Below are 26,374 nucleotides of genomic sequence, written 5' to 3' on the forward strand. Positions count from 1 at the left end.
GAACCAGGATCTCTAGTGGCACAGCGATGCAGTGCCTTAGACCACTGCGCCACTCGGGAGACTTATACAACTAATATAAGGACAGGACATGAGACGGGAGTAGAAATTAACGTGGGCATTGTTTTACTGCGTTTCACAGGAAGAACATTCCAAGCATTTCAACGTAGGTAAGCAAGGGGGGGTTACAGGTGCCCTACAGGGACAAAACTAGAATATCAATACACAACATTTCCTCCCCCTTTACCTTTGATGACTCATAAGGAAAAAGTAAATATTCACTGTTTTGCCTATTGTTTTCTTAATGTAAATAAATGAACTTTTCAGAATAACCTTTTCTAAACTAGGGATAGAGGGTAGACTGCCTCAGTCCCCAGACTTAACCCTGGGGTGTATTCTGCCCCAATGTCGGAGGTTAGTCTGAACTAAATAGTCAACCTGTCAAGGGGTCGTCTTTCTCTTGCAGGGTAATGACAACGTACAGGTGAGTCTACAGTCACATTATCTCTGAGTCTGAGTGGTGATGGTGTATGCTCAGACTGGGGTGCAACAATACCCTGAGTAGGCACTCTGGCTGGTTCAGGTGAGTCTGGAGCACTTTCCACATTGGTAGGTTGCTACAGTGGATGTTCAGGTGATAGCTTGTAGTCATGGTGGGTCTCCAGTAGCTGATCTTGGTTTGTCACTTGACAGGAGTAATCTCTGAGGTTGGTTCCTGGCAACAGTTGATCCACGTGTCTCCTCCAGATGATGTTTTCCGGTGTGTGAACTGTGTAGGACACAGGCCCTGTTTGTGCAACCACTGTGGCTGGTATCCACTTTGGACCTTTGCAGTAGTTCCGAGCAAGAACTCTCTCTCCAGCTATGAAGCTTCTGTCTTTTGCTTTGCTCCGTCTCTCCACCTGTGCTCTCTGTTGCGTCTGTACAACCTGTCTCGTCTTTGGAGGTCTCAGGAGGTCGAGTCGCGTGCAAAGCTGTCTTTTCATCATGGCTGACGCGGGTGCCACTTTGGTTGTAGCGTGGGGAGTGTTTCTGTAGGTTAACAGGAAGGTGTTTAGACGCCTATTGAGGGAGCCGTTCCCTTGTGATGATTTTAAAGCTTGCTTCATCGTTTGGACAAACCTTTCAGCGAGGCCGTTCGTTGCAGGGTGATACGGCGCTGACTTGATGTGCTGAATTCCATTTGCTTCCATGAATGACCGGAACTCTTCAGACACCAGTTGGGGGCCATTATCACTAACGAGTTGCGTTGGCAAGCCGAAGTGACTGAAAATTGACCGTAGCTCTTCGATGGTTCTCTCCACTGAGGTGCTCTTCATCATTGTGACCTCAGGCCATTTGCTGTGTGCGTCAACTACGACTAAGAACATACGAACCTCCAGTGGGCCTGCATAGTCTATGTGGACTCACTGCCAAGGCTCCTCTGGGAAGTCCCATATGTGTAGTGGTGCTAGCTGAGGCATGTTCCTCATCTTTTGACATGCAGAACATGACTTGACCTTGTCTTCGATAGCTGCATCCAGACCTGGCCACCAAAAGTAGCTGCGTGCAATCTCCTTAATTCGCACCATGCCACAGTGTCCTGAATGGAGTTCTTCAAGCACCTGCCTTCTTAGTGGCGGCGGTATGATGACTCAAAAAACCCATAGCAAGCATCCAAACTAAACTGTGAGCTCGTTTCTCCTCACTAGGTAAGGTTGTAGGCTGTCCGACATCTCTTCTTCTTTTCCACGAGTGACAATGTCCAAGACCTCAGACATCACTGGATCAGTGTGGGTGAACTTTTCCACTTGGACAGATGTAACTGGGGCGTTCGTCACTTCCTTGAAATAGAAGATTTCAGCCTGGGAGTGCTCAGTGTGTGCGACAGGTAAAGGAAGCCTTGAGAGGCCATCTGCATTGCAGTGCTGCTCAGACCTTCTGTACTTGATATCATACTGGTGAGCAGATAACAATAACGCCCATCGCTGCATGCGGCTGGCTGCAAGTGACAGAATGCCGGTGTGGGGACCAAAGATGGAGGTGAGGGGTCAGCAGTGTGAATCGTCGGCCAAACAGAAACTGATGAAATGTCTTAACTCCAAACACAATGGCGAGTGCTTCACGCCCTATCTGTGCATAATTGCTCTCGGCTTTACTTAAGGTCTGTAATGCGAAAGCAATTGGCCTTTCTTCACCTGATGGCATGATGTGTGAGACAACCGCACCAACGCCATAAGGCGATGCATCACATGCCAACTGTAATGGCAAGTTGGGGTTGAAGTGGGTTATGGCCTCTGACTGAGCTAAGGCTGTTTTCACTTTCTTAAAGGCCTCCTCACATCTGTCTGTCCACTTCCACTGTTTGGTTTTCTTCAAAAGTTAATGGAGAGGCTTTAACATGTTAGCTAGGTTTGGCACAAACTTTGCGTAGTATGTCAGTAGTCCTAAGAATGATCTCAGCTGACTCACGTTCTGTGGGGATGGAGCTTCTGCAACGGCCTTCACCTTCGATGGCGCCTTGTGGAGCCCCGAACTGTCGATGACGTGGCCTAGGTACTCAACAGAGGGCCGGAAAAACGCATTTGTCCTTCCGGACCCTCAGACCGTACTCCTCCAATCTCTGTAGTGTAGCGTTCAGGTTTCTCAGGTGCTCCTGCTCGTCTTTGCCGGTGATGAGTAGATCATCGAGGTAACATTGGACCCAGTGAGCCCGCTGGGAGTAGAAATTAACGTGGGCATTGTTTTTCTGCGTTTCACAGGAAGAACATTCCAAGCATTTCAACATAGGTAAGCAAGGGGGGGTTACAGGTGCCCTAAAGGGACAAAACTAGAATATCAATACACAACATTGGTCTTCGCCAAGTCTTGCAGGACAGCATCATAGCAGTTCCATAATTCTGAAAATAAAAAAAGAGATTAGCAACCATGTCATTGGCCTTGAGCATGCTGTAATCATAATCATAATAATAATAATAATAATAATAATAAGAAGAAGAAGAAGAAGAAGAAGAAGAAGAAGAAGAAGAAGAAGAAGAAGAAGAAGAAGAAGAAGAAGAGCCATTATTATGTTAAACAAGACATACCTATAGGAAACATTGGCTTTCTTGTGTTCTTCAGATAACTTGGAAATAACCCCATCAGTGAGGGTTATGTGACCTCAGCATTCGAAAGCATCATATTCAGTGCACTTCCAGGAGGACTTATTTGCGGTCTGTCGTTCCCGCCTGTAGGTGTAGCCTTCATGCGTCAGGATATTTTTCCCACACACAGAGAGGATACATTCGGGTTCCATTGCTTGTTCTGACCTCCTTTAAGAATAATGAATGCTGAGGGTAGCAGTGCAAGATCTTTTTAAGCAGAATATTTGGATTATTAGCATATGAATGACTTGCAATTCGATTGCTGGACTATCGAAGCCATCCATCCAACCCATTTATTCAGATCCCCCCCACAGTAAATTACGATCTGTCCCTAAAGCTCTGAACCCTCCAAGCTGAGGAATGCTGGGGGAACAGAGATGTCAGCCCCGATTTCATTCCCTTTGCTTCCCCCATCTCCTAGGAGAAATACCTTGCGCAGCAGCCTTGCAATTCCTTATTTGATCAAGAGAGCTCATGTTTATTCATTGCTGCCAGTGGCAATGCATCTCCACGCTCGCTTTTTCCCCATAGCCATTCCTTCCTATGCTGCTCTTCACTATGCTCTATCTCAGGCTTCCTTCCTGCCACCCTGTCCCCAACCACGAGGCAACCTGCACAGCCCACTGGAGAGCACCGTCCTCTCTCTCACAACAAGCATAGAAGAAGCTGATCAGTTGCATGCCTTATTATTGATCAGATAAGGGATTGCTTTTCACGATCTCTCTTTAAAAATCAATATGGCCCTTTGTGGAGTGTAGACTACAAACAGAGATCCATTGATGCTCACTGATGTAGAAATATGATGTAGAAATATGACACTAAAAGGAGGCACTGAGTCCACTATATCAGAAGAGAGAAAAAGAGAGTGGGAGAGAGGAAACCGGGACAGAGAGGAAAGAGAAGAAGGGAATAAAAGAGAAAACCAGAGTAGCCAACGTGGGAGAGCTTTCCTGATGGTGTCAGTGGCCTGTCTGAGTCAGAGCCCACTCTCAGCCAGAGCCCTGCAGTACAGTCCACTTTAGTAGGCCAACTGCCCACCCAAATGTATTGCCACACTAAAACAACAGCACAGCCTACCAACAGTGACCCACTATCCATACTGGACATCTACTACTGGAACCAACTTGGAGAGACTAAACACAGACCAAATTCATTCATTCAGATATCAATCCTGCTGTAAATTTGGTCATTATATACAATGCAAAACGATTTGATGGGAAACCATTCAGGATATCTCTGCCACAATATATTTTGTTTAAAGAGCAACTGAATGCAAAAAACAACTCTGGTTGAAAACGGCCTATGTGGCATCGATATTAGTCAGAACCATTTATTCCAGTGCCAAAATTGACTAAAAAGTGTAAGTAGGATCATTTTGGTCAAGAGAGTTTTGTGAGATTTGTGTAACTGAGGTCGTCACGACTTACATGAGGGTTGGGTTTGGATTACAATCATGCCCACTTGCCCTCCAACACGAGATGGCAACTAGGGGTGTGAATGTTTAAAAGTTAAAACAGTTAAACGAAATTGGGATCCTTAACGTAAAAAAAAAAAACTAACCGAAATACTTTTATTTTTACGTACATGCAGAAAGTAAACACCATAGTGGGTCAATTTCCGCAACAACTACAGTGAGGGAAAAAAGTATTTGATCGCCTGCTGATTTTGTATGTTTTCCCACTGACAAAGAAATGATCAGTCTATAATTTTAATGGTAGGTTTATTTGAACAGTGAGAGACAGAATAACAACAACAAAAATCCAGAAAAACGCATATCAAAAATGTTATAAATTGATTTGCATTTTAATTAGGGAAATAAGTATTTGACCCCCTTTCAATCAGAAAGATTTCTGGCTCCCAGGTGTGCTCCTAAACTGAGATTAGGAGCACACTCTTAAAGGGAGTGCTCCTAATCTCAGCTTGTTACCTGTATAAAAGACATCTGTCCACAGAAAAAAATCAATCAATCAGATTGCAAACTCTCCACCATGGCCAAGACCAAAGAGCTCTCCAAGGATGTCAGCGACAAGATTGTAGACCTACACAAGGCTGGAATGGGCTACAAGACCATCGCCAAGCAGCTTGGTGAGAAGGTGACAACAGTTGGTGCGATTATTCGCAAATGGAAGAAACACAAAATAACTGTCAATCTCCCTCGGCCTGGGGCTCCATGCAAGTTCTCACCTCATGGAGTTGCAATGATCATGAGAACGGTGAGGAAGCAGCCCAGAACTACACGGGAGGTTCTTGTCAATGATCTCAAGGCAGCTGGGACCATAGTCACCAAGAAACCAATTGGTAACACACTACGCCGTGAAGGACTGAAATCCTGCAGCGCCTGCAAGGTCCCCCTGCTCAAGAAAGCACATATACAGGGCCGTCTGAAATTTGCCAATGAACATCTGAATGATTCAGAGGAGAACTGGGTGAAGGTGTTGTGGTCAGATGAGACCAAAATCGAGCTCTTTGGCATCAACTCAACTCGCCGTGTTTGGAGGAGGAGGAATGCTGCCTATGACCCCAAGAACACCATCCCCACCGTCAAACATGGAGGTGGAAACATTATGCTTTGGGGGTGTTTTTCTGCTAAGGGGACAGGACAACTTCACCGCATCAAAAGGACGATGGACGGGGCCATGTACTGTCAAATATTGGGTGAGAACCTCCTTCCCTCAGCCAGGGCATTGAAAATGGGTCGTGGATGGGTATTCCAGCATGACAATGACCCAAATCACACGGCCAAGGCAACAAAAGAGTGGCTCAAGAAGAAGCACATTAAGGTCCTGGAGTGGCCTAGCCAATCTCCAGACCTTAATCCCATAGAAAATCTGTGGAGGGAGCTGAAGGTTCGAGTTGCCAAACGTCAGCCTCAATACCTTAATGACTTGGAGAAGATCTGCAAAGAGGAGTGGGACAAAATCCCTCCTGAGATGTGTGCAAACCTGGTGGCCAACTACAAGAAACGTCTGACCTCTGTGTTTGCCAACAAGGGTTTTTCCACCAAGTACTAAGTAATGTTTTGCAGAGGGGTCAAATACTTATTTCCCTAATTAAAATGCAAATCAATTTATAACATTTTTGACATGCGTTTTTCTGGATTTTTTTATTGTTATTCTGTCTCTCACTGTTCAAATAAACCTACCATTAAAATTATAGACTGATCATGTCTTTGTCAGTGGGCAAACGTACAAAATCAGCAGGGGATCAAATACTTTTTTCCCTCACTGTAAGAGCGTTGAAGCGCGAAGCTCAACATCCCCGCTGTTCTGGTGCCCTGGCTACCATGCTGTGAACAGCGTGAAGCGAACCTGTGCACATGCGCAGATACTGTGTGTGACTATGTGAGAGCGAAGTGTTGCATCTCGCTCATCTCAATATCCTAGCCTATTCATTGATGATAGCCCCTGCTTTACTGAAATAGCGAGATACAGCTTTTGATTGCTGATAGATAGGCCTAGTACATAGTTCCTACATCTGTCTGCCTGGTCGCCAACCTGCCTATACTGTGACCCTCCCCTTCTCTCCGTCCCTCGCTAGCTCACTATGAAAGATGCATGTGTTTGTGTTCTCGGAAGTACGGCAACTAATCAGTCTCCTCTGTTTCAAAAATACTGAATCTTAGGAGTCGATTCCTAGCGGAATCGAATCTTGGCACTCAGAAATCGGAGTCGACCCCAGGAGTTGATGTGCAAGGAATCGAGGAATCAATTATTTTGGAATCAACTTTCCACCACTATGTCATCGTCGTTAACAGTTGGCAGAGAAAGGCAAGCGACAGCAGCAAAGTTCTGTATGACAATATTTTGAGAAGTTAAATGAGAAGTAAATGCAAACTTTGAGAGGTGGAATTGAGGTACAATAGTGGCAGGACAGGTGTAATGCTTAAACATCTGAAAGGGACGCACCGTAAGACCCAAACCGTTGCTGGCAGCAGCGCAGCTGCAATGTGTATTCACGTGGAATTTTTGGAATTTTTCTTAGCGTTTTAAGACATTTTTTCCATTTGTCATATCCCTAATGGCAATGCCTAGGGAGAATTGTCATGCACAGAGAAACAGCTGCCCTGTGCTCTATCCAATTGTAGCAGACAGTGAGACAGACAGTGAGACAGACCTTCACAATGTGCAGCGCCTCGGACTTGTTTATATAAGACAACACGTCAGCAATGTTATGTTGAAAGATCACTTGAACCCTAAGCCCTTTATTGAGTGGCCACTTGTGTTTGATAGTGATCACTCCAGCCTGCCAATGTTTTGGGCAAAATGAGAATTGAGACAATGTGCACTTGTCAGTATTCCAAAATACTAAACCCATCCTCGATCATCTTGTGTCCTGGCCGCGACCTGTTTTGTAACATGATTCCCTATGAAACACTGCCAGACAGACTCACACTCTGGTAATATATAGTGAGAAAGTTGAACAAAACAAAACGGCACGAAGCACACATTGATAAGCTGATTTAGCTAATGTGGCCTGCCTGCTCAATGTGCCTGCTAGCTACTACTAACTAGCTTCATTGACAAACACAGAGATGGAACTTAGCTAGCTAGCTAGTGATGTTGGGGACTGATAAACAGTGTCTAGCTTGTGCTTTATGTACAATAGTTTGACAGCTTGCTGATGATGAAGTTGTAGACATGTTCTCAAGACGGACAAACAGTAGTAATTTCCAGGGTAAGATATGTGAATATAACACAGGCACATCAAACCACACCCCCAAGATCCAAATCGTATATTTCTTAATGAAGTGCTATAAAAAGGAAGGAACATTGGTGCTTACGTCGAGAGCCACAGACTGTTTGGCCCAGGACTTCTTCACCTGGTCGTACATGATGGTGTTGTTGATGCCCAGGCCACAGAAGATCACAAAGGCCTGAAACACACAACACTGCTGTTACACTCCCAAGGTCATGGCACACAGAAACAGGGAGACATGTTTGACGTCATAACACACAAACGACTCGTTCACACACACGCACACACATGCAGCACCTACGCACACGCACCAAACAAAAGTCCTACCTCGAACAGTCTCTGGTCTGCATCATCAAACTGGTTCCCATCCAGCCTGTTGAGCACCTGAGCCACACCTGCAACAACAGACACCAGGGTCACTGACACTACCACAGACGCAGACGAGGCTAAAGCCATCCTCTTCCTCTGATGAAGGCCATTCCTGAGAGCCATTATATTATCTGACACTAGTTCATTAGGGCTGGGCTGCCACTGACTGGGCTGTTGCACACACACTAGTTCCGCTCCCACATCCCCAATTAGCAGGAGGAAATCGCACCCACACATTCATTAAAGTCATTGATAAAACAAGGACTTTTCTGCTATCGCTTTTCAGTGCAATATGCAATGCTTCTATGGTGTTGTTTTTGCATAGATGCATGTTGCGGTATTTCCTAGAAGAAGAAGTAAGAAACAGGAAACAGTCGTGTTGACCTGAGTAATTAAAGTATCTAAGCCTGTTGTAATGTAAGGTTGGAGGTTATGTCAATGGCAACAATAGAAGACTTTGTATCCTTTTATCTTTTATTTCAAAGACAAGTCCCCTGGTTTGGAGGCACGCCAGCAAGCAAAGACAGGCTGCTCTCCTCCGTATATCTACTAATTAAACAACCCAGGACTTTGCTGATAAGGCTAATTGTTAGTTGATAGAAAATCGTCTTCTATCATCCAAGAGATATTATGCTAACAAGCAGATATTCAAGTGAGCACTGAGTCCCTGGAGAGGACTGGGTTGTACTGTAGGTTACTGTGGTGCTGTCAACATCACTGAAGATGTAATCATATTTTTACAACCTATTTAGAAAAGCATTGAGAAAACAGTGATGTAAGAATCTAGCCCAAGGCTTTTTTCTTCTATACCGTTATATCATAACCTCGGTACATGGCAGGAGGATATCTACCTTCTGAATAAACGGATCTTTGACTTGATAATTTCTCTGCTGCTTTTGTGCTTTATAATGGCTTTATAATGGCTTTATAATGGCTTTCGGTCCAGATCCTGATAGTTTCCTCCCACACACATTATTCTCCCTCCTGCTCCCTCTCTCTCTGATCCCCCGCCCAACCTCCACACACGCACACACATACACACGCACGCACGCTCACACACACACACTCCTCTCTCCTGCTCCCTCTGTCTCTCATCCTTCCATCCCCCTCCTAACCTCCACAAGCACACACACACGCATGTACACGCACGCACACACACACAATGCTTGCACACACACGCACACCAACAATGATCTGTGGTGGCGACTGACCGTCTGTCATGCTGCTGATCCCTTTGCACAGAAACAAAACTAATGACTTCCCAAGTCAGATCTCTGTGGGCCTGAGTCTAGCTGCTAGCGTTGCCTCTCCTTGCAATATCCAGCACCAACACCAGACTGCAGATCAATGATTTATCAGAGTGTCAGTGTGGTGAGGGCCTTGGGGTGGTTGTGGAGCACAGAGCATTGCATGGTGGAGCAGCCAGGAGTGGGAAGGGAACTCCTCCTCTGTGAGGACTGACTGATATAAAGGCTTTAATCAGGCTACACTGCTTTAAAACGGCAATCTGGTAATCACAAAACAACAAAGCGCCACACTTCCACTTTTTCGGTAAACAGCTGAGATATGGGGCTGGAGAAATGTAACCACAGTCAAATTCATAAGAAAGAGCTATGGATGCAAGGACTGATCATCCATGGAATTAAAATGAACGTTTTAACCATTTTTGAAGCTATACCGTGTTTGTTTGCAATTAAAGTATTTACAAACAATGGAGTAAAACTAGCTTATATTTTGGGTTGTGATGGAGTTAAACAGTTGAACTAAGTGTAATAGACATTAATGCATTATATTCTTCAAGAATCAATGGCAAAGCTGTTCTACTTAATATTGCAGATAGATTGTAACTTCCATCAATGTAATTGTCTGCATCACTTCCAATCCCCCATGTTTATATATATATATATATATATATATATATATATATATATACATACAGTGGGGAGAACAAGTATTTGATACACTGCCGCTTTTGCAGGTTTTCCCGACTTACAAAACATGTAGAGGTCTGTACTTTTTATCATAGGTACACTTCAAATGTGAGAACAAAAATCCAGAAAATCACATTGTATGATTTTTAAGTAATTCATTTGCATTTTATTGCATGACATAAGTATTTGATACATCAGAAAAGCAGAACTTAATATTTGGTACAGAAACCTTTGTTTGCAATTACAGAGATCATACGTTTCCTGTAGGTCTTGACCAGGTTTGCACACACTGCAGCAGGGATTTTGGCCCACTCCTCCATACAGACCTTCTCCAGATCCTTCCGGTTTCGGGGCTGTCGCTGGGCAATACGGACTTTCAGCTCCCTCCAAAGATTTTCTATTGGGTTCAGGTCTGGAGACTGGCTAGGCCACTCCAGGACCTTGAGATGCTTCTTACGGAGCCACTCCTTAGTTGCCCTGGCTGTGTGTTTCGGGTCGTTGTTATGCTGGAAGACCCAGCCACGACCCATCTTCAATGCTCTTACTGAGGGAAGGAGGTTTTTGGCCAAGATCTCGCGATACATGGCCCCATCCATCCTCCCCTCAATACGGTGCAGTCGTCCTGTCCAATTTGCAGAAAAGCATCCCCAAAGAATGATGTTTCCACCTCCATGCTTCACGGTTGGGATGGAGTTCTTGGGGTTGTACTCATCCTTCTTCTTCCTCCAAACACGGCGAGTGGAGTTTAGACCAAAAAGCTCTATTTTTGTCTCATCAGACCACATGACCTTTTCCCATTCCTCCTCTGGATCATCCAGATGGTCATTGGCAAACTTCAGACGGGCCTGGACATGCGCTGGCTTGAGCAGGGGGACCTTGCGTGCGCTGGAGGATTTTAATCCATGATGGCGTAGTGTGTTACTAATGGTTTTCTTTGAGACTGTGGTCCCAGCTCTCTTCAGGTCATTAACCAGGTCCTGCCGTGTAGTTCTGAGCTGATCCCTCACCTTCCTCATGATCATTGATGCCCCACGAGGTGAGATCTTGCATGGAGCACCAGACCGAGGGTGATTGACCGTCATCTTGAACTTCTTCCATTTTCTAATAATTGCGCCAACAGTTGTTGCCTTCTCACCAAGCTGCTTGCCTATTGTCCTGTAGCCCATCCCAGCCCTGTGCAGGTCTACAATTTTATCCCTGATGTCCTTACACAGCTCTCTGGTCTTGGCCATTGTGGAGAGGTTGGAGTCTGTTTGATTGAGTGTGTGGACAGGTGTCTTTTATACAGGTAACGAGTTCAAACAGGTGCAGTTAATACAGGTAATGAGTGGAAAACAGGAGGGCTTCTTAAAGAAAAACTAACAGGTCTGTGAGAGCCGGAATTCTTACTGGTTGGTAGGTGATCAAATACTTATGTCATGCACTAAAATGCAAATTAATTACTTAAAAATCATACAATGTGATTTTCTGGATTTTAGATTCCGTCTCTCACAGTTGAAGTGTACCTATGATAAAATGTACAGACCTCTACATGCTTTGTAAGTAGGAAAACCTGCAAAATCGGCAGCGTATCAAATACTTGTTCTCCCCATTGTGCAAGTTCTCCCACTTAAAAAGATGAGAGAGGCCTGTAATTTTCATCATAGGTACACGTCAACTATGACAGACAAACTGAGATTTTTTTTCTCCAGAAAATCACATTGTAGGATGTTTAATTAATTTATTTGCAAATTATGGTGGAAAATAAGTATTTGGTCACCTACAAACAAGCAAGATTTCTGGCTCTCACAGACCTGTAACTTCTTCTTTAAGAGGCTCCTCTGTCCTCCACTCGTTACCTGTATTAATGGCACCTGTTTGAACTTGTTATCAGTATAAAAGACACCTGTCCACAACCTCAAACAGTCACACTCCAAACTCCAATATGGCCAAGACCAAAGAGCTGTCAAAGGACACCAGAAACAAAATTGTAGACCTGCACCAGGCTGGGAAGACTGAATCTGCAATAGGTAAGCAGCTTGGTTTGAAGAAATCAACTGTGGGAGTAATTATTAGGAAATGGAAGACATACAAGACCACTGATAATCTCCCTCGATCTGGGGCTCCATGCAAGATCTCAGCCCGTGGGGTCAAAATGATCACAAGAACGGTGAGCAAAAATCCCAGAACCACACGGGGGGACCTAGTGAATGACCTGCAGAGAGCTGGGACCAAAGTAACAAAGCCTACCATCAGTAACACACTACGCCGCCAGGGACTCAAATCCTACAGTGCCAGACGTGTCCCCCTGCTTAAGCCAGTACATGTCCAGGCCCGTCTGAAGTTTGCTAGAGTGCATTTGGATGATCCAGAAGAGGATTGGGAGAATGTCATATGGTCAGATGAAACCAAAATATAACTTTTTGGTAAAAACTCAACTCGTCGTGTTTGGAGGACAAAGAATGCTGAGTTGCATCCAAAGAACACCATACCTACTGTGAAGCATGGGGGTGGAAACATCATGCTTTGGGGCTGTTTTCCTGCAAAGGGACCAGGACAACTGATCTGTGTAAAGGAAAGAATGAATGGGGCCATGTATTGTGAGATTTTGAGTGAAAACCTCCTTCCATCAGCAAGGGCATTGAAGATGAAACGTGGCTGGGTCTTTCAGCATGACAATGATCCCAAACACACCGCCCGGGCAACGAAGGAGTGGCTTCGTAAGAAGCATTTCAAGGTCCTGGAGTGGCCTAGCCAGTCTCCAGATCTCAACCCCATAGAAAATCTTTGGAGGGAGTTGAAAGTCCGTGTTGCCCAGCGACAGCCCCAAAACATCACTGCTCTAGAGGAGATCTGCATGGAGGAATGGGCCAAAATACCAGCAACAGTGTGTGAAAACCTTGTGAAGACTTACAGAAAACGTTTGACCTGTGTCATTGCCAACAAAGGGTATATAACAAAGTATTGAGAAACTTTTGTTATTGACCAAATACTTATTTTCCACCATAATTTGCAAATAAATTCATAAAAAATCCTACAATGTGATTTTCTGGATTTTTTTCTCTCATTATGTCTGTCATAGTTGACGTGTACCTATGATGAAAATTACAGGCCTCTCTCATCTTTTTAAGTGGGAGAACTTGCACAATTGGTGGCTGACTAAATACTTTTTTTCCCCATACACTGCTCAAAAAAATAAAGGGAACACTTAAACAACACATCCTAGATCTGAATGAATGAAATAATCTTATTAAATACTTTTTTTCTTTACATAGTTGAATGTGCTGACAACAAAATCACACAAAAATTATCAATGGAAATCAAATGTATCAACCCATGGAGGTCTGGATTTGGAGTCACCCTCAAAATTAAAGTGGAAAACCACACTACAGGCTGATCCAACTTTGATGTAATGTCCTTAAAACAAGTCAAAATTAGGCTCAGTAGTGTGTGTGGCCTCCACGTGCCTGTATGACCTCCCTACAACGCCTGGGCATGCTCCTGATGAGGTGGCGGATGGTCTCCTGAGGGATCTCCTCCCAGACCTGGACTAAAGCATCCACCAACTCCTGGACAGTCTGTGGTGCAACGTGGCGTTGGTGGATGGAGCGAGACATGATGTCCCAGATGTGCTCAATTGGATTCAGGTCTGGGGAACGGGCGGGCCAGTCCATAGCATCAATGCCTTCCTCTTGCAGGAACTGCTGACACACTCCAGCCACATGAGGTCTAGCATTGTCTTGCATTAGGAGGAACCCAGGTCCAACCGCACCAGCATATGGTCTCACAAGGGGTCTGAGGATCTCATCTCGGTACCTAATTGCAGTCAGGCTACCTCTGGCGAGCACATGGAGGGCTGTGCGGCCCCCCAAAGAAATCCCACCCCACACCATGACTGACCCACCGTCAAACCGGTCATGCTGGAGGATGTTGCAGGCAGCAGAACGTTCTCCACGGCGTCTCCAGACTCTGTCATGTCTGTCACATGTGCTCAGTGTGAACCTGCTTTCATCTGTGAAGAGCACAGGGCGCCAGTGGCGAATTTGCCAATCTTGGTGTTCTCTGGCAAATGCCAAACGTCCTGCACGGTGTTGGGCTGTAAGCACAACCCCCACCTGTGGACGTCGGGCCCTCATACCACCCTCATGGAGTCTGTTTCTGACCGTTTGAGCAGACACATGCACATTTGTGGCCTGCTGGAGGTCATTTTGCAGGGCTCTGGCAGTGCTCCTCCTGCTCCTCCTTGCACAAAGGCAGAGGTAGCAGTCATGCTGCTGGGTTGTTTCCCTCCTACGGCCTCCTCCACGTCTCCTGATGTACTGGCCTGTCTCCTGGTAGTGCCTCCATACTCTGGACACTACGCTGACAGACACAGCAAACCTTCTTGCCACAGCTCGCATTGATGTGCCATCCTGGATAAGCTGCACTACCTGAGCCACTTGTGTGGGTTGTAGACTCCGTCTCATGCTACCACTAGAGTAAAAGCACCAAAAGTGCATTCAAAAGTGACAAAAACATCAGCCAGGAAGCATAGGAACTGAGAAGTGGTCTGTGGTCACCACCTGCAGAACCACTTCTTTATTGGGGGTGTCTTGCTAATTGCCTATAATTTCCACCTGTTGTCTATTCCATTTGCACAACAGCATGTGAAATTTATTGTCAATCAGTGTTGCTTCCTAAGTGGACAGTTTGATTTCACAGAAGTGTGATTGACTTGGAGTTACATTGTGTTGTTTAAGTGTTCCCTTTATTTTTATGAGCAGTGTATATATACACATACACATACACACATATACATATACATATACATATACACACACACATACACACCCACATACATACATACATACATACATACATACTTACACATACATCTTCTTTAAAAAAAAGATATATTCCCCTTTATTACTTTCCAACCCCGCCACCCTTTCCCCACTTGGAGTAAACTAGTGAACAACAACGCCTAGGCCTCTACTTCCAGCCCATACCCACTATCTACATTTTATGGACACAGTCAATTTTACAATAATTACATTTTGTTTGTTCTTTCTCCTGAACTTCTTCTACTCTCAACCTCTCCGATAATTTTCATGATGTCCATCCGGTTTGCTTCTATATGCCATATCTTTCTAACTGTGCTCCTTCACAAAAGCTCCCAACATACAACCCATACACTTATTATGGACACAGCGTGCCTACATTATTAGTTACCTTGTTATTGTTTGTTGTTAGTTGTTATTTGTCCCATCCTTCAACACCTCCCATCTATCTTTTAACACGATCCATATAGGATTTCTATTTGCCATCTATATTTCAACTGTACTGTGATGTCTTACAAAAGTTCTGAACCTTTCTATTCTCATTGTTTCTACAGATTGTGAATTGAAAATAAACATTTTTGCTAATAGTATTATTATGTTATTGATCGATTGACTATGACTTTTCAGATCACCCAGTAGTGCTATCTGCAGTGTTAGCTCCAGGTAAATATTGCAATCCTTTAGCCATTCCTGGACCTGTGTCCAAAAATAAGCTACAAATGGACAGTACCAAAACAAATGATCACCCCTTTAATTTGAGGATCATTTTCTCTAAATGCTACCTAGGAGGACATTACTGGCGGATTCTCCTCTCTAGATTCTCCAAACAAGACACAATGACATCTGAGGTTATCTGAGGTTTGGGACATCATGTACGTTGGTTTGTTGATGTACTCTCTCATTATTAAATCACTTTAAGCTTGAATGCTGGATTATGTCTTAGTTTTGACATCTGTCAACATAGATTTATCAATGTGTCACGGATCCCCCCGGTACTGCTGCTCATTCCGTTCACCAGTTCCGGAGGTCTACGTCACCGGCTTTCTAGGCGCCACTGACATGGATCATTACCACCAACCACGGACTGTCTTGTCTCATTACGCACACCTGGTTCACATTCACCCTGATTAGTATATTATATTTGTATATATATTTGTGCCCTCTGTTCCCCATTGTCCTTGTCGATTATTGTCCCATGTCCGTTGGTCTCGGGATTAACGTGTATTGTGCTCTGGTTGTTTACGGGTCTCATCCCTTGTATTGTGTAGAGGTTACACCTCACTCTTTGTTTGGGTTACATCCATTTTGTATATAAACTCAGCAAAAAAAGAAACGTCTTCTCACTGTCAACTGCGTTTATTTTCAGCAAACTTAACGTGTAAATATTTGTATGAACATAACAAGATTCAACAACTGAGACATAAACTGAACAAGTTCCAGAGACGTGACTAACAGAAATTGAATAATGTGTCCCTGAATAAAGGGGGGGTCAAAATCAAAAGTAACAGTCAGTATCTAGTGTTGCCTCCAGCTGCATTAAGTACTGCAGTGCATCTCCTCCTCATGGACTGCACCAGATTTGCCAGTTCTTGCTGTGAGATGTTACCCCACTCTTCCACCAAGGCACCTGCAAGTTCCCGGACATTTCTGGGGGGAATGGCCCTAGCCCTCACACTCCAATCCAACAGGTCCCAGACGTGCTCAATGGGATTGAGATCCGGGCTATTCGCTGGCCATGGCAGAACACTGACATTCCTGTCTTGCAGGAAATCACGCACAGAACGAGCAGTATGGCTGGTGGCATTGTCATGCTGGAGGATCATGTCAGGATGAGCCTGCAGGAAGGGTACCACATGAGGGAGGAGGATGCCTTCCCTGTAACGCTGTAACGCACAGCGTTGAGATTGCCTACAATGACAACAAGCTCAGTCCGTTGAAGCTGTGACACACCGCCCAAGACCATTACGGACCCTCCACCTCCAAATTGATCCTGCTCCAGAGTACAGGCCTCGGTGTAACGCTCATTCCTTCGACTATAAACGCGAATCTGACCATCACCCCTGGTGAGACAAAACCGTGACTCGTCAGTGAAGAGCACTTTTTGCCAGTCCTGTCTGGTCCAGCGACGGTGGGTTTGTGCCCATAGGTCACGTTGTTGCCGGTGATGTCTGGTGAGGACCTGCCTTACAACAGGCCTACAAGCCCTCAGTCCAGGCTCTCTCAGCCTATTGCGGACAGTCTGAGCACTGATGGAGGGATTGTGCGTTCCTGGTGTAACTCGGGCAGTTGTTGTTGCCATCCTGTACCTGTCCCGCAGGTGTGATGTTCGTATGTACCGATCCTGTGCAGGTGTTGTTAGACGTGGTCTGCCACTGCGAGGATGATCAGCTGTCCGTCCTGTCTCCCTGTAGCGCTGTCTTAGGCATCTCACAGTACGGACATGGCAATTTCTTGCCTTGGTCACATCTGCAGTCCTCATGCCTCCTTGCAGCATGCCTAAGGCACGTTCACGCAGATGAGCAGGGACCCTGGGCATCTTTCTTTTGGTGTTTTTCAGAGTCAGTAGAAAGGCCTCTTTAGTGTCCTAAGTTTTCATAACTGTGACCTACCGTATGTAAGCTGTTAGTGTCTTAACGGCCGTTCCACGGGTGCATGTTCATTAATTGTTTATGGTTAATTGAACAAGCATGGGAAACAGGGATAAACCCTTTACAATGAAGATCTGTGAAGTTATTTGGATTTTCACTAATTATCTTTGAAAGACAGGGTCCTGAAAAAGGGACGTTTCTTTTTTTGCTGAGATTATATATGTGTTTGTGTTGGGTGGAGTAATAAAACCCCTAATACGTATTATTGCGCCTGTCTTCTAATCATTATACAACGTGACACAGTGGACATGTAATGGCACAACTGACTATCAAAAGAAGTCAGTGAAAAAAGGACAATTTGAGAACTTACCAATGATTTGATGGTTGCTGTTCCAAATAGGTACACAGAGCACTGAACGAATGTGGAAGCCGGAGAACTGATCTGCCTAAACGAAAGAGAGAAGAGACTGGAGCTGAAACTGGGCTGTTATGATTTATTAGGCATGTAACCCTAATCCTAACCCTAAACTTAAGAAACGTACAGTGCCTTCAGAAAGTATTCATACCCTTTGACTTAATCTACATTTTGTTGTGTTACAGCCTGAATTCAAAATGGATTATATATATTTTTTAAATCTCACCCATCAACACACAATACAGTTGTGGTCAAACGTTTTTCACAAAGTCTGCTGCCTCAGTTTTTATGATGGCAATTTGCATACACTCCAGAATGTTTTGAAGAGTGATCAGATGAATTGCAATTAATTGCAAAGTCCCTCTTTGCCATGAAAATGAACTTAATCCCCAAAAAACATTTGCACTGCATTTCAGCCCTGCCACAAAAGGACCAGCTGACATCATGTCAGTGATTCTCTCATTAACACAGCTGAGAGTGTTGACAAGGACAAGGCTGGAGGTCACTCTGTCATGCTGATTGAGTTAGTATAACAGACTGGAAGCTTTAAAAGGAGGGTGGTGCTTGAAATCCTTGTTCTTCCTCTGTTAACCATGGTTACCTGCAAGGAAACACGTGCCGTCATCATTGCTTTGCACAAAAAGGGCTTCACAGGCAACGATATTGCTGCTAGTAAGATAACACCTAAATCAACCATTTATCGGATCATCATGAACTTCAAGGAGAGAGGTTCAATTGTTGTGAAGAAGGCTTCAGGGCGCCCAAGAAAGTCCAGCAAGCGCCAGGACCGTCTCCTAAAGTTGATTCAGCTGCGGGATCGGGGCACCACCAGTGCAGAGCTTGCTCAGGAATGGCAGCAGGCATGTGTGAGTGCATCTGCACGCACAGTGAGACAAAGACTTTTGGAGGATGGCCTGGTGTCAAGAAGGGCAGCGATGAAGCCACTTCTCTCCAGGAAAAACATCAGGGACTGACTGATATCCTGCAAAAGGTACAGGGATTGGACTGCTGAGGACTGGGGTAAAGTCATTTTCTCTGATGAATCCCCTTTATGATTGTTTGGGGCATCCAGAAAAAAAGCTTGTCCGGAGAAGACAAGGTGAGCGCTACCATCAGTCCTGTGTCATGCCAACAGTAAAGCATCCTGAGACCATTCATGTGTGGGGTTCCTTCTCAGCCAAGGGAGTGGGCTCACTCACAATTTTGCCTAAGAACACAGCCATGAATAAAGAATGGTACCAACACATCCTCCGAGAGCAACATCTCCCAACCATCCAAGAACAGTTTGGTGACGAACAACGCCTTTTCCAGCAGGATGGAGCACCTTGCCATAAGGCAAAAGTGATAACTAAGTGGCTCGGGGAACAAAACATCGACATTTTGGGTCCATGGCCAGGAAACTCCCCAGACCTTAATCCCATTGAGATTGTGTGGTCAATCCTCAAGAGGCGGGTGGACAAACAAAAAACCACAAATTCTGACAAACTCCAAGCATTGATTATGCAAGAATGGGCTGCCATCAGTCAGGATGTGGCCCAGAAGTTAATTGACAGCATGCCAGGGCGGATTGCAGAGGTCTTGAAAAAGAAGGGTCAACACTGCAAATATTGACTCTTTGCATAAACTTAATGTAATTGTCAATAAAAAGCCTTTGACACTTATGGAATGCTTGTAATTATACTTCAGTATACCATAGTAACTATACCAGTATACCAAGTATCTGACATATCTAAAAAAACACTGAAGCAGCAAACTTTGTGAAGACCAATACTTGTGTCATTCTCAAAACGTTTGACCATGACTGTACATATAATGACAAAGTGAAAACATGTTTTTAGAAATGTTAGTACATTTATTGAAAATTAAATACTGAAATATCTAATTTACATAAGTATTCACACCCCTGAGTCAATACATTGTAGAAGCATCTTTGGCAGCGATTACAGCTGTGAGTCTTTCTGGGTAAGTCTCTAAGAGCTTTCCACACCTGGATTGAGCAACATTTACCCATTTTTCTTTTCAAAATTCTTCAAGCTCTGTCATATTGGTTGTTGATCATTGCTAGACAACCATTTTCAGGTCTTGCCCTAGATTTTCAAGCAGATTTAAGTCAAAACTGTAACTCAGCCGCTCAGGTACATTCCCTGTCTTCTTGGTAAGCAACTCCCATGTAGATTTGGCCATGTGTTTTAGGTTATTTTCCTGCTGAAAGGTGAATTAATCTCCCAGTGTCTGGTAGAAAGCATACTGAACCAGGTTTTCCTCTAGGTACTTTGCCTGTGCTTAGCTCCATTCCATTTCTTTTTTTATCCTGAAAAACTCCCCAGTCCTTAACGATTGCAAGCATACCCATACATGATGTAACCACCACTATGCTTGAAAATATGGAGAACGGTACTCAGTAATGTGTTGTATTGGATTTGCAACAAACATAACACTTTGTATTCAGAACAAAATGTGAATTGCTTTGCCACATGTTTTGCAGTATTACTTTAGCGCCTTGTTGCAAACAGAATGCATGCTTTGGAATATGTTTATTCTGTACAGGCTTCCTTTTTTTCACTCTGTCAATTAGGTTAGTATTGTGGAGTAACTGCAATGTTGTTGATCCATCCTCAATAGGTACCCTTCTTTGCAAGGTATTGGAAAACCTCCCTGGTCTTTGTGGTTGAATCTGTGTTTAAAATTCACTGTTTGACTGAGACCTTACAGATAATTGTATGTGTGGGGTACAGAGATCATGTTAAACACTATTATTGCACACAGAGTGAGTCCATTCAACTTATTATGTGACCTGTTAAGCACGTGTACTCCTGAACTTATTTAGGCTTGCCATAACAAAGGGGTTGAATACTTGACTCAAGAAATTTCAGCTTTTTTGAAAAACATGATTATACTTTCACATTATTGGGGTACTGTGTACAGGCCAGAGACAAAAAAAAATCTAAATTTGATCAATTTTAAATTCAGGCTGTAACACAACAAAATGTGGAAAAAGTCAAGGGGTGTGAATACTTTCTGAAGGCACTGTAGAGAGAATGCAACCCATGGATTATTTCAGCAGTATTTCAACTCCGCATAGGTACAAGGTTCACTAGGAATTACATTTACATTTTAGTCATTTAGCAGATGCTCTTATCCAGAGCGACTTACAGATATAATAATTTTCAATACAATGACAAAAACATGGGCATCGTTGGTTGCATTTTATCAACCATTATTATCATGTGAAGACCAACAGCTGAGAGGGGAACTCAAACATCAGCTAGAAAAGCCTCGGCGCCAAATCAAATGGATATTATCATATATAATTCATAATCATAATAATGTGACAGCATACCAATGATCAAAGGTGTAATATTGTTTGAGTCTTTTATTAGGCTTTAACCATAAATATTGCTGCTGAATGGTTTCGGTTATCATTAAAATACATACAGTAAATGTATATACTGTACAGTAAGCACCTAAACTCAGTATATAAAGTGCCTTCGGAAAGTATTCAGACCCCTTGACTTTTTCCACAATTTGTTCAGTTGCAGCCTTATTCTAAGATTAAATAAAAATAAATCCTCAGCAATACCCCAGGTTTTTAGAAATAAAATCAGAAAATACCTCATTTACATAAGTATTCAGACCCTTTGATATGAGACACAAAATTGAGCTCAGGTGCATCCTGTTTCCATTGATCATCCTTGAGATGTTTCTACAACTTGATTGGAGTCCACATGTGGTAAATTCAATTGGTTGGACATGATTTGGAAAGGCACACACCTGTCTATTTAAGGTCCCACAGTTGACAGTGCATGTCAGCGCAAAAACCAAGCCATGAGCTCGAAAGAATTGTCCGTAGCGCTCCAAGACATGATTGTGTCGAGGCACAGATCTGGGGAAGGGTGCCAAAACATTTCTGCAGCATTGAAGGTCCCCAAGAACACAGTGGCCTCCATAATTCTTAAATGGAAGAGGTTAGGAACCACCAAGACTCTTCCTAGAGCTGGCCGCCCGGAAAAACTGAGCAATCGGGGGAGAAGGACCTCGGTCAGGGAGGTGACCAAGAACCCGATGGTCAGAACCCGATGACAGAACTCCAAAGTTCCTCTGGAGATGGGCGAACCTTCCAGAAGGACAATCATCTCTGCAGCACTCCACCAATCAGGCCTTTATGGTAGAGTGGCCAGACGGAAGCCACTCCTCAGTAAAAGGGACATGACAGCACGCTTGGAGTTTGCCAAAAGGCCCATAAAAGCTCTCAGACCATGAGAAACAAGATTCTCTGGTCTGATGAAACCAAGATTGAACTCTTTGGCCCGAATGCCAAGCATCACGTCTGAAGGAAACCTGGCACCATCCCTACAGTGAAGCACGGTGGTGGCAGCATCATGCTGTGGGGAGGTTTTTCAGTGGCAGGGACTGGGAGACTAGTCAGGATTGAGGCAAAGAACGGAACAAAGTACAGGCAGATCCTTCATGAAAACTTGTTTCAGAGTGCTCAGGACCTCAGACTGGGGCGAAGGTTCACCATCCAACAGGACAACGAACCTAAGGTCTCGGAACAGGTCTCTGAATGTCCTTGAGTGGGCCAGCCAGAGCCAGGACTTAAAACCGATCGAACATCTCTGGAGAGACCTGAGCAACGCTCCCCATCCAACCCGACAGAGCTTGAGAGGATCTGCAGAGAAGATTGGGAGAAACTCCCCAAATACAGGTGTGTCAAGCTTATAGCGTCATACGCAAGAAGACTCTGCTGTAATTGCTGCCAAAGGTGCTTCAACAAAGTACTGAGTAAAATATCTGCGTGTAGATTGATGAGGGGGGAAAAAAACAATTTAATCAATTTTAGAATAAAGCTGTAATGTAACAAAATGTGAAAAAAGTCAAGGGGTCTGAATACTTTCCGAAGGCACTATATATATATACCGTATATTATAGTGTAGTTCTAGAGGGGATAATTTTACCTCTGCGTCAAACCGGGGATCCTGGTAGGCGTCACTGATGTTGACGGGCAGACCAGTGGACGCTACCAACTCTGCTATACTGTTGTTGATGAGCCAATCAGAGTAGGAGGACTTCTCCATGCTGTCTTTAAAACTACAGGGACACACGGACGTGGAGGGAAGGGAAGAGAAGAGAGAAAGTTAAATATTTGGGTCATTTTAATTATTGACATGCAGTGGAGAAGAGGAGGAGATTGACCATGGTCACATGAATGTTCACTGAGAGGAGCAAATCTTCCATTGTGGGTAGGATTGTTTGGTTTGTTTGGTGTCTGTCAATTAACAACCGTCGTCATTATCATCTTAGAAAAGGGATTCTTTTTCACATCTCAAACTCAGGCACATGCACATCTGTTGTTGTTGTTTTTGTTGTTGTTTCCTTTTTTGGTATGATTTGTATTTAATGAATGTCTCATGGATATCAATAAGGCTCTCCAGCACCTTCTGAAGTAATGAAAAGTTAATTGTGTGATTGTCTTCCTCTCCAGTAAACGCCCACACTGCGGGAGAATTGTCTCCTTCCTCGACACAGGCTTCCCATTCAGGTTAGGGTGCATCATTAGCATATTTCGCAGCTAGTGCCTCCTGTGCCTTTCCCCTAACAACACCATACTGTACATCTTGTTTATTGCCAAGGAACTTTAAAGTTATAGATACACAGACACACTGTGTCCTCTGAAATCTCTCTGATATCTCCCCCATGTGGATGTAAAACCCACACAGACGCAGTGGGGAGTAAACCTCAGTAGTGTGATCGCTTCTCTAGCTTCTTCTGCCTCCCGTTAGGTGCTGCCAGAGAACCAGCAATGGAAGCACACAGTACCTCAACATTATTCTCCCCAAGGGTATGGAAATTCCGAGGTGCTTCAAAAAGCCTTTGACGTCAGATTTATTCACTTAATTAAACACATAAATCTTGCACAATCCCCTATGCAAAAATAACCTTTTGGAATGGCATCATAAACACATATTCCTTTGAACTTGGTGATCATTTCTGTTTACTTTATAACTTGGAATCAGGCTATGGTCATTTGTCTGCCATTATGGGAGAGCAGTGTGCGCTTCACATGATAAGAGCAACACAAATCAAAGGTGATGCGTCTCCTGTCAGAAAAGGCTGAACTGGCATGCCATGCAGCCTGACATTTCACTGATTACTATATTATTATGCTAAGATGCTTTTTTAATTACTGCAGTAGTTATCATTGCAACCTTGAAGTAGGCCTGTCAGTTGTAGCCTGCACAGGACTGGAGGATAATTTGTCATCCTTTTGGTGAGGTTTTTCATCTATAAACAACCCACACCGTTTCCAGCCCCTCCCCTTCCAGCCCCTCCCCACCCCTCCCCTCCGCTGCCTCACGGGAGAGAGAAACTCCAAACCCCAATTAAGGAGGACTCCTACAACATGGCCTTCCCCATTTACAATCCCCATATTACTTCCACAGCACTTCCGCCATATTTAATCTCCACATTTTCTTCTCTTTTTCTAAGAAGTTCCACAGAGAAAAGAAACAAACCAGAGAGTTTTCACTGTTTGAGCTTATAACTAGTCAGCTGAGGCTTTGCGCAGACTTCGCAGGTGTGCCGGCGGTGTATGTCTGCAAAGGCGGAGCTGCGATTATTTGTCGAGAGCCTTGACGTCAGGAGCACAGGGAAATGGGAATATTTGTGTGACAGAATAAGAGCTGCAGTCAGTATGCAGAACCATGTATGCAGCTCATGCAGAGAGAACTCCTGCTTTCAAAGGGCTGTAATTTAATCTTTAAATTCATAAATGTCACAAACTCATTTGTCAAATGTGTATTTAAGTTGGCCAATTAAGCCAAGGGTCTTTTGATGAATCTGATAAATATGAAGAGATTCTTTACAGAGGCAGAGATTTGGTACAGAGTATGAGGTGGTGAAGTGTTCATATATTAATCAGTAAATCCAGACTGGACAGAGGATTTCTCCATGGAAACGAGTGGACTGTTGGGATGAACAACTGTGCACCAACTTTACCTGCTTTCTATGTCTGCACTGCATTTGGGGGACAGCAGTTCGAATGACTTGGTGAATTTCACCACCTGTGGGAGGAAAAGAGAAAACATCACTGGTGGAATTGTTTCAAATGGAAATGTCACTCCAGCATCTCCTCAGGTACTGGAGTCACAAACAATTTGTCAAGTACAAAGCACAATACATCAGAAAGATATTAATTATTTATAGAAATCTAGCCTTAGTCAGTCAGGAGAGATAGCGAGAGAAGAGCCTACCGGTGACTCAATGTCCTCCAGCAGTTGGACAGAGCAGCGCTCACACTTGAGCAGAGTCTGGGCGCGGTACATGATCTTCCTCACAATCTTCTCCAGGTCTGTCTGCTCCTCAAACAGGTCGTTGACCACCTCCAGGAGCGACTGCAGGTCAAAGGTCACAGCACAGACACAAGGACATTACTGCTGCTATTAGTCAATGCATGTCTGGTCAACTAGCCACTGCACAACACATAAAATAACCTTTCAGACGCAAATAATAAATACTCAAACCCATTTCAATGGAGATGTTTCATCTCACAGCGCTAGAATTATAATTGTTTCTAATACATAAGGGGTCAGGATAATATCATATGCCACCGTTCCACAATAAAGTAGATCAGACACTTTATCTAAAGCACTACCAACTCAATAAGAAATAGCAGAGAGCATAAACCAGTGAGTAATGATGGAGGATCTCTCTCCCCTCTTCTCGCTGGTCTCCGTTCTCATTTTGTTCTGCCCCATCAGAGATCAATGTGGGACAAGCATTAGAGCGTCTCTAGACACCTCCTGTGAGATTTATACCCTGGACCCTCTCGGCACACTGCTGGTCCCTTCCTCCTCCTCCAGCAGAGAGGTCCAGGCAGGGCTGTACACGGCTCCCTGATCCCCACTGCAGTGGCAGCAAGTGGGCTCATAAAGATCAATACCCAGCCTCACTAGTGTCAGCAATGGGGAGGAGGTGGGCTGCACTATGGGGATGTATAGACACCATACTGGGATACTAGTGCACTCTCCAACCCCAACCCTGCCTTGGCTTGTCCCTGCCTGCTTCCCTTACCCGACTCCTGTCATACTCTTTTCTGGAGGCAGCGAAGAGCTGTGCGTTGGAGATGGCGATCCCACAAAAGGGCAGGTACATCTGCAGCACCTGTGGAGACATCACATCAGACAGACAGTCAATAGGTTGGACATACAGACAGATGCTGAGCTCAACACAGGAACAAAGGGTTCACTGTTCAAAGGATGCAAGGCCTGACACTCAGTGACCAGCCAATAGATTCAGAGGAACAGTTACTGTTCAATATACCAAGGTCAGGGGGGAAAGGTTCGTTGAAGATAGGACAGGTAGTGTGAGAGCAACAAGCCATATGGTTGGTGAGTTCAGTCTTCCAAGTCAGAATAATGATTGCCAGCTGTCTTGTTAGGCTACGGCCACACAGAGACGC

General features: G+C 44.3%; 1 protein-coding gene across 1 annotated transcript in view; it reads right to left on the reverse strand.

Moving 5' to 3' along the window:
• Positions 1-26,374, reverse strand: part of pde11a (phosphodiesterase 11a) — a gene marked incomplete at both ends in the record, with an annotated part of 73,256 nt that overhangs the window by 33,889 nt on the left and 12,993 nt on the right. Inside the window, 7 exons of the mRNA XM_084179056.1 lie at positions 7,900-7,992; positions 8,142-8,209; positions 17,872-17,947; positions 22,872-23,004; positions 24,913-24,977; positions 25,167-25,307; positions 25,987-26,076. Coding sequence (XP_084035182.1) covers positions 7,900-7,992; positions 8,142-8,209; positions 17,872-17,947; positions 22,872-23,004; positions 24,913-24,977; positions 25,167-25,307; positions 25,987-26,076 — 666 coding nt within the window. The remainder of the gene's footprint in view (positions 1-7,899; positions 7,993-8,141; positions 8,210-17,871; positions 17,948-22,871; positions 23,005-24,912; positions 24,978-25,166; positions 25,308-25,986; positions 26,077-26,374) is intronic.

This window comes from Coregonus lavaretus, assembly GCF_964263955.1.
Source record: "Coregonus lavaretus genome assembly, chromosome: 16".
In the NCBI taxonomy this organism is placed as follows: Eukaryota; Metazoa; Chordata; class Actinopteri; order Salmoniformes; family Salmonidae; genus Coregonus; species Coregonus lavaretus.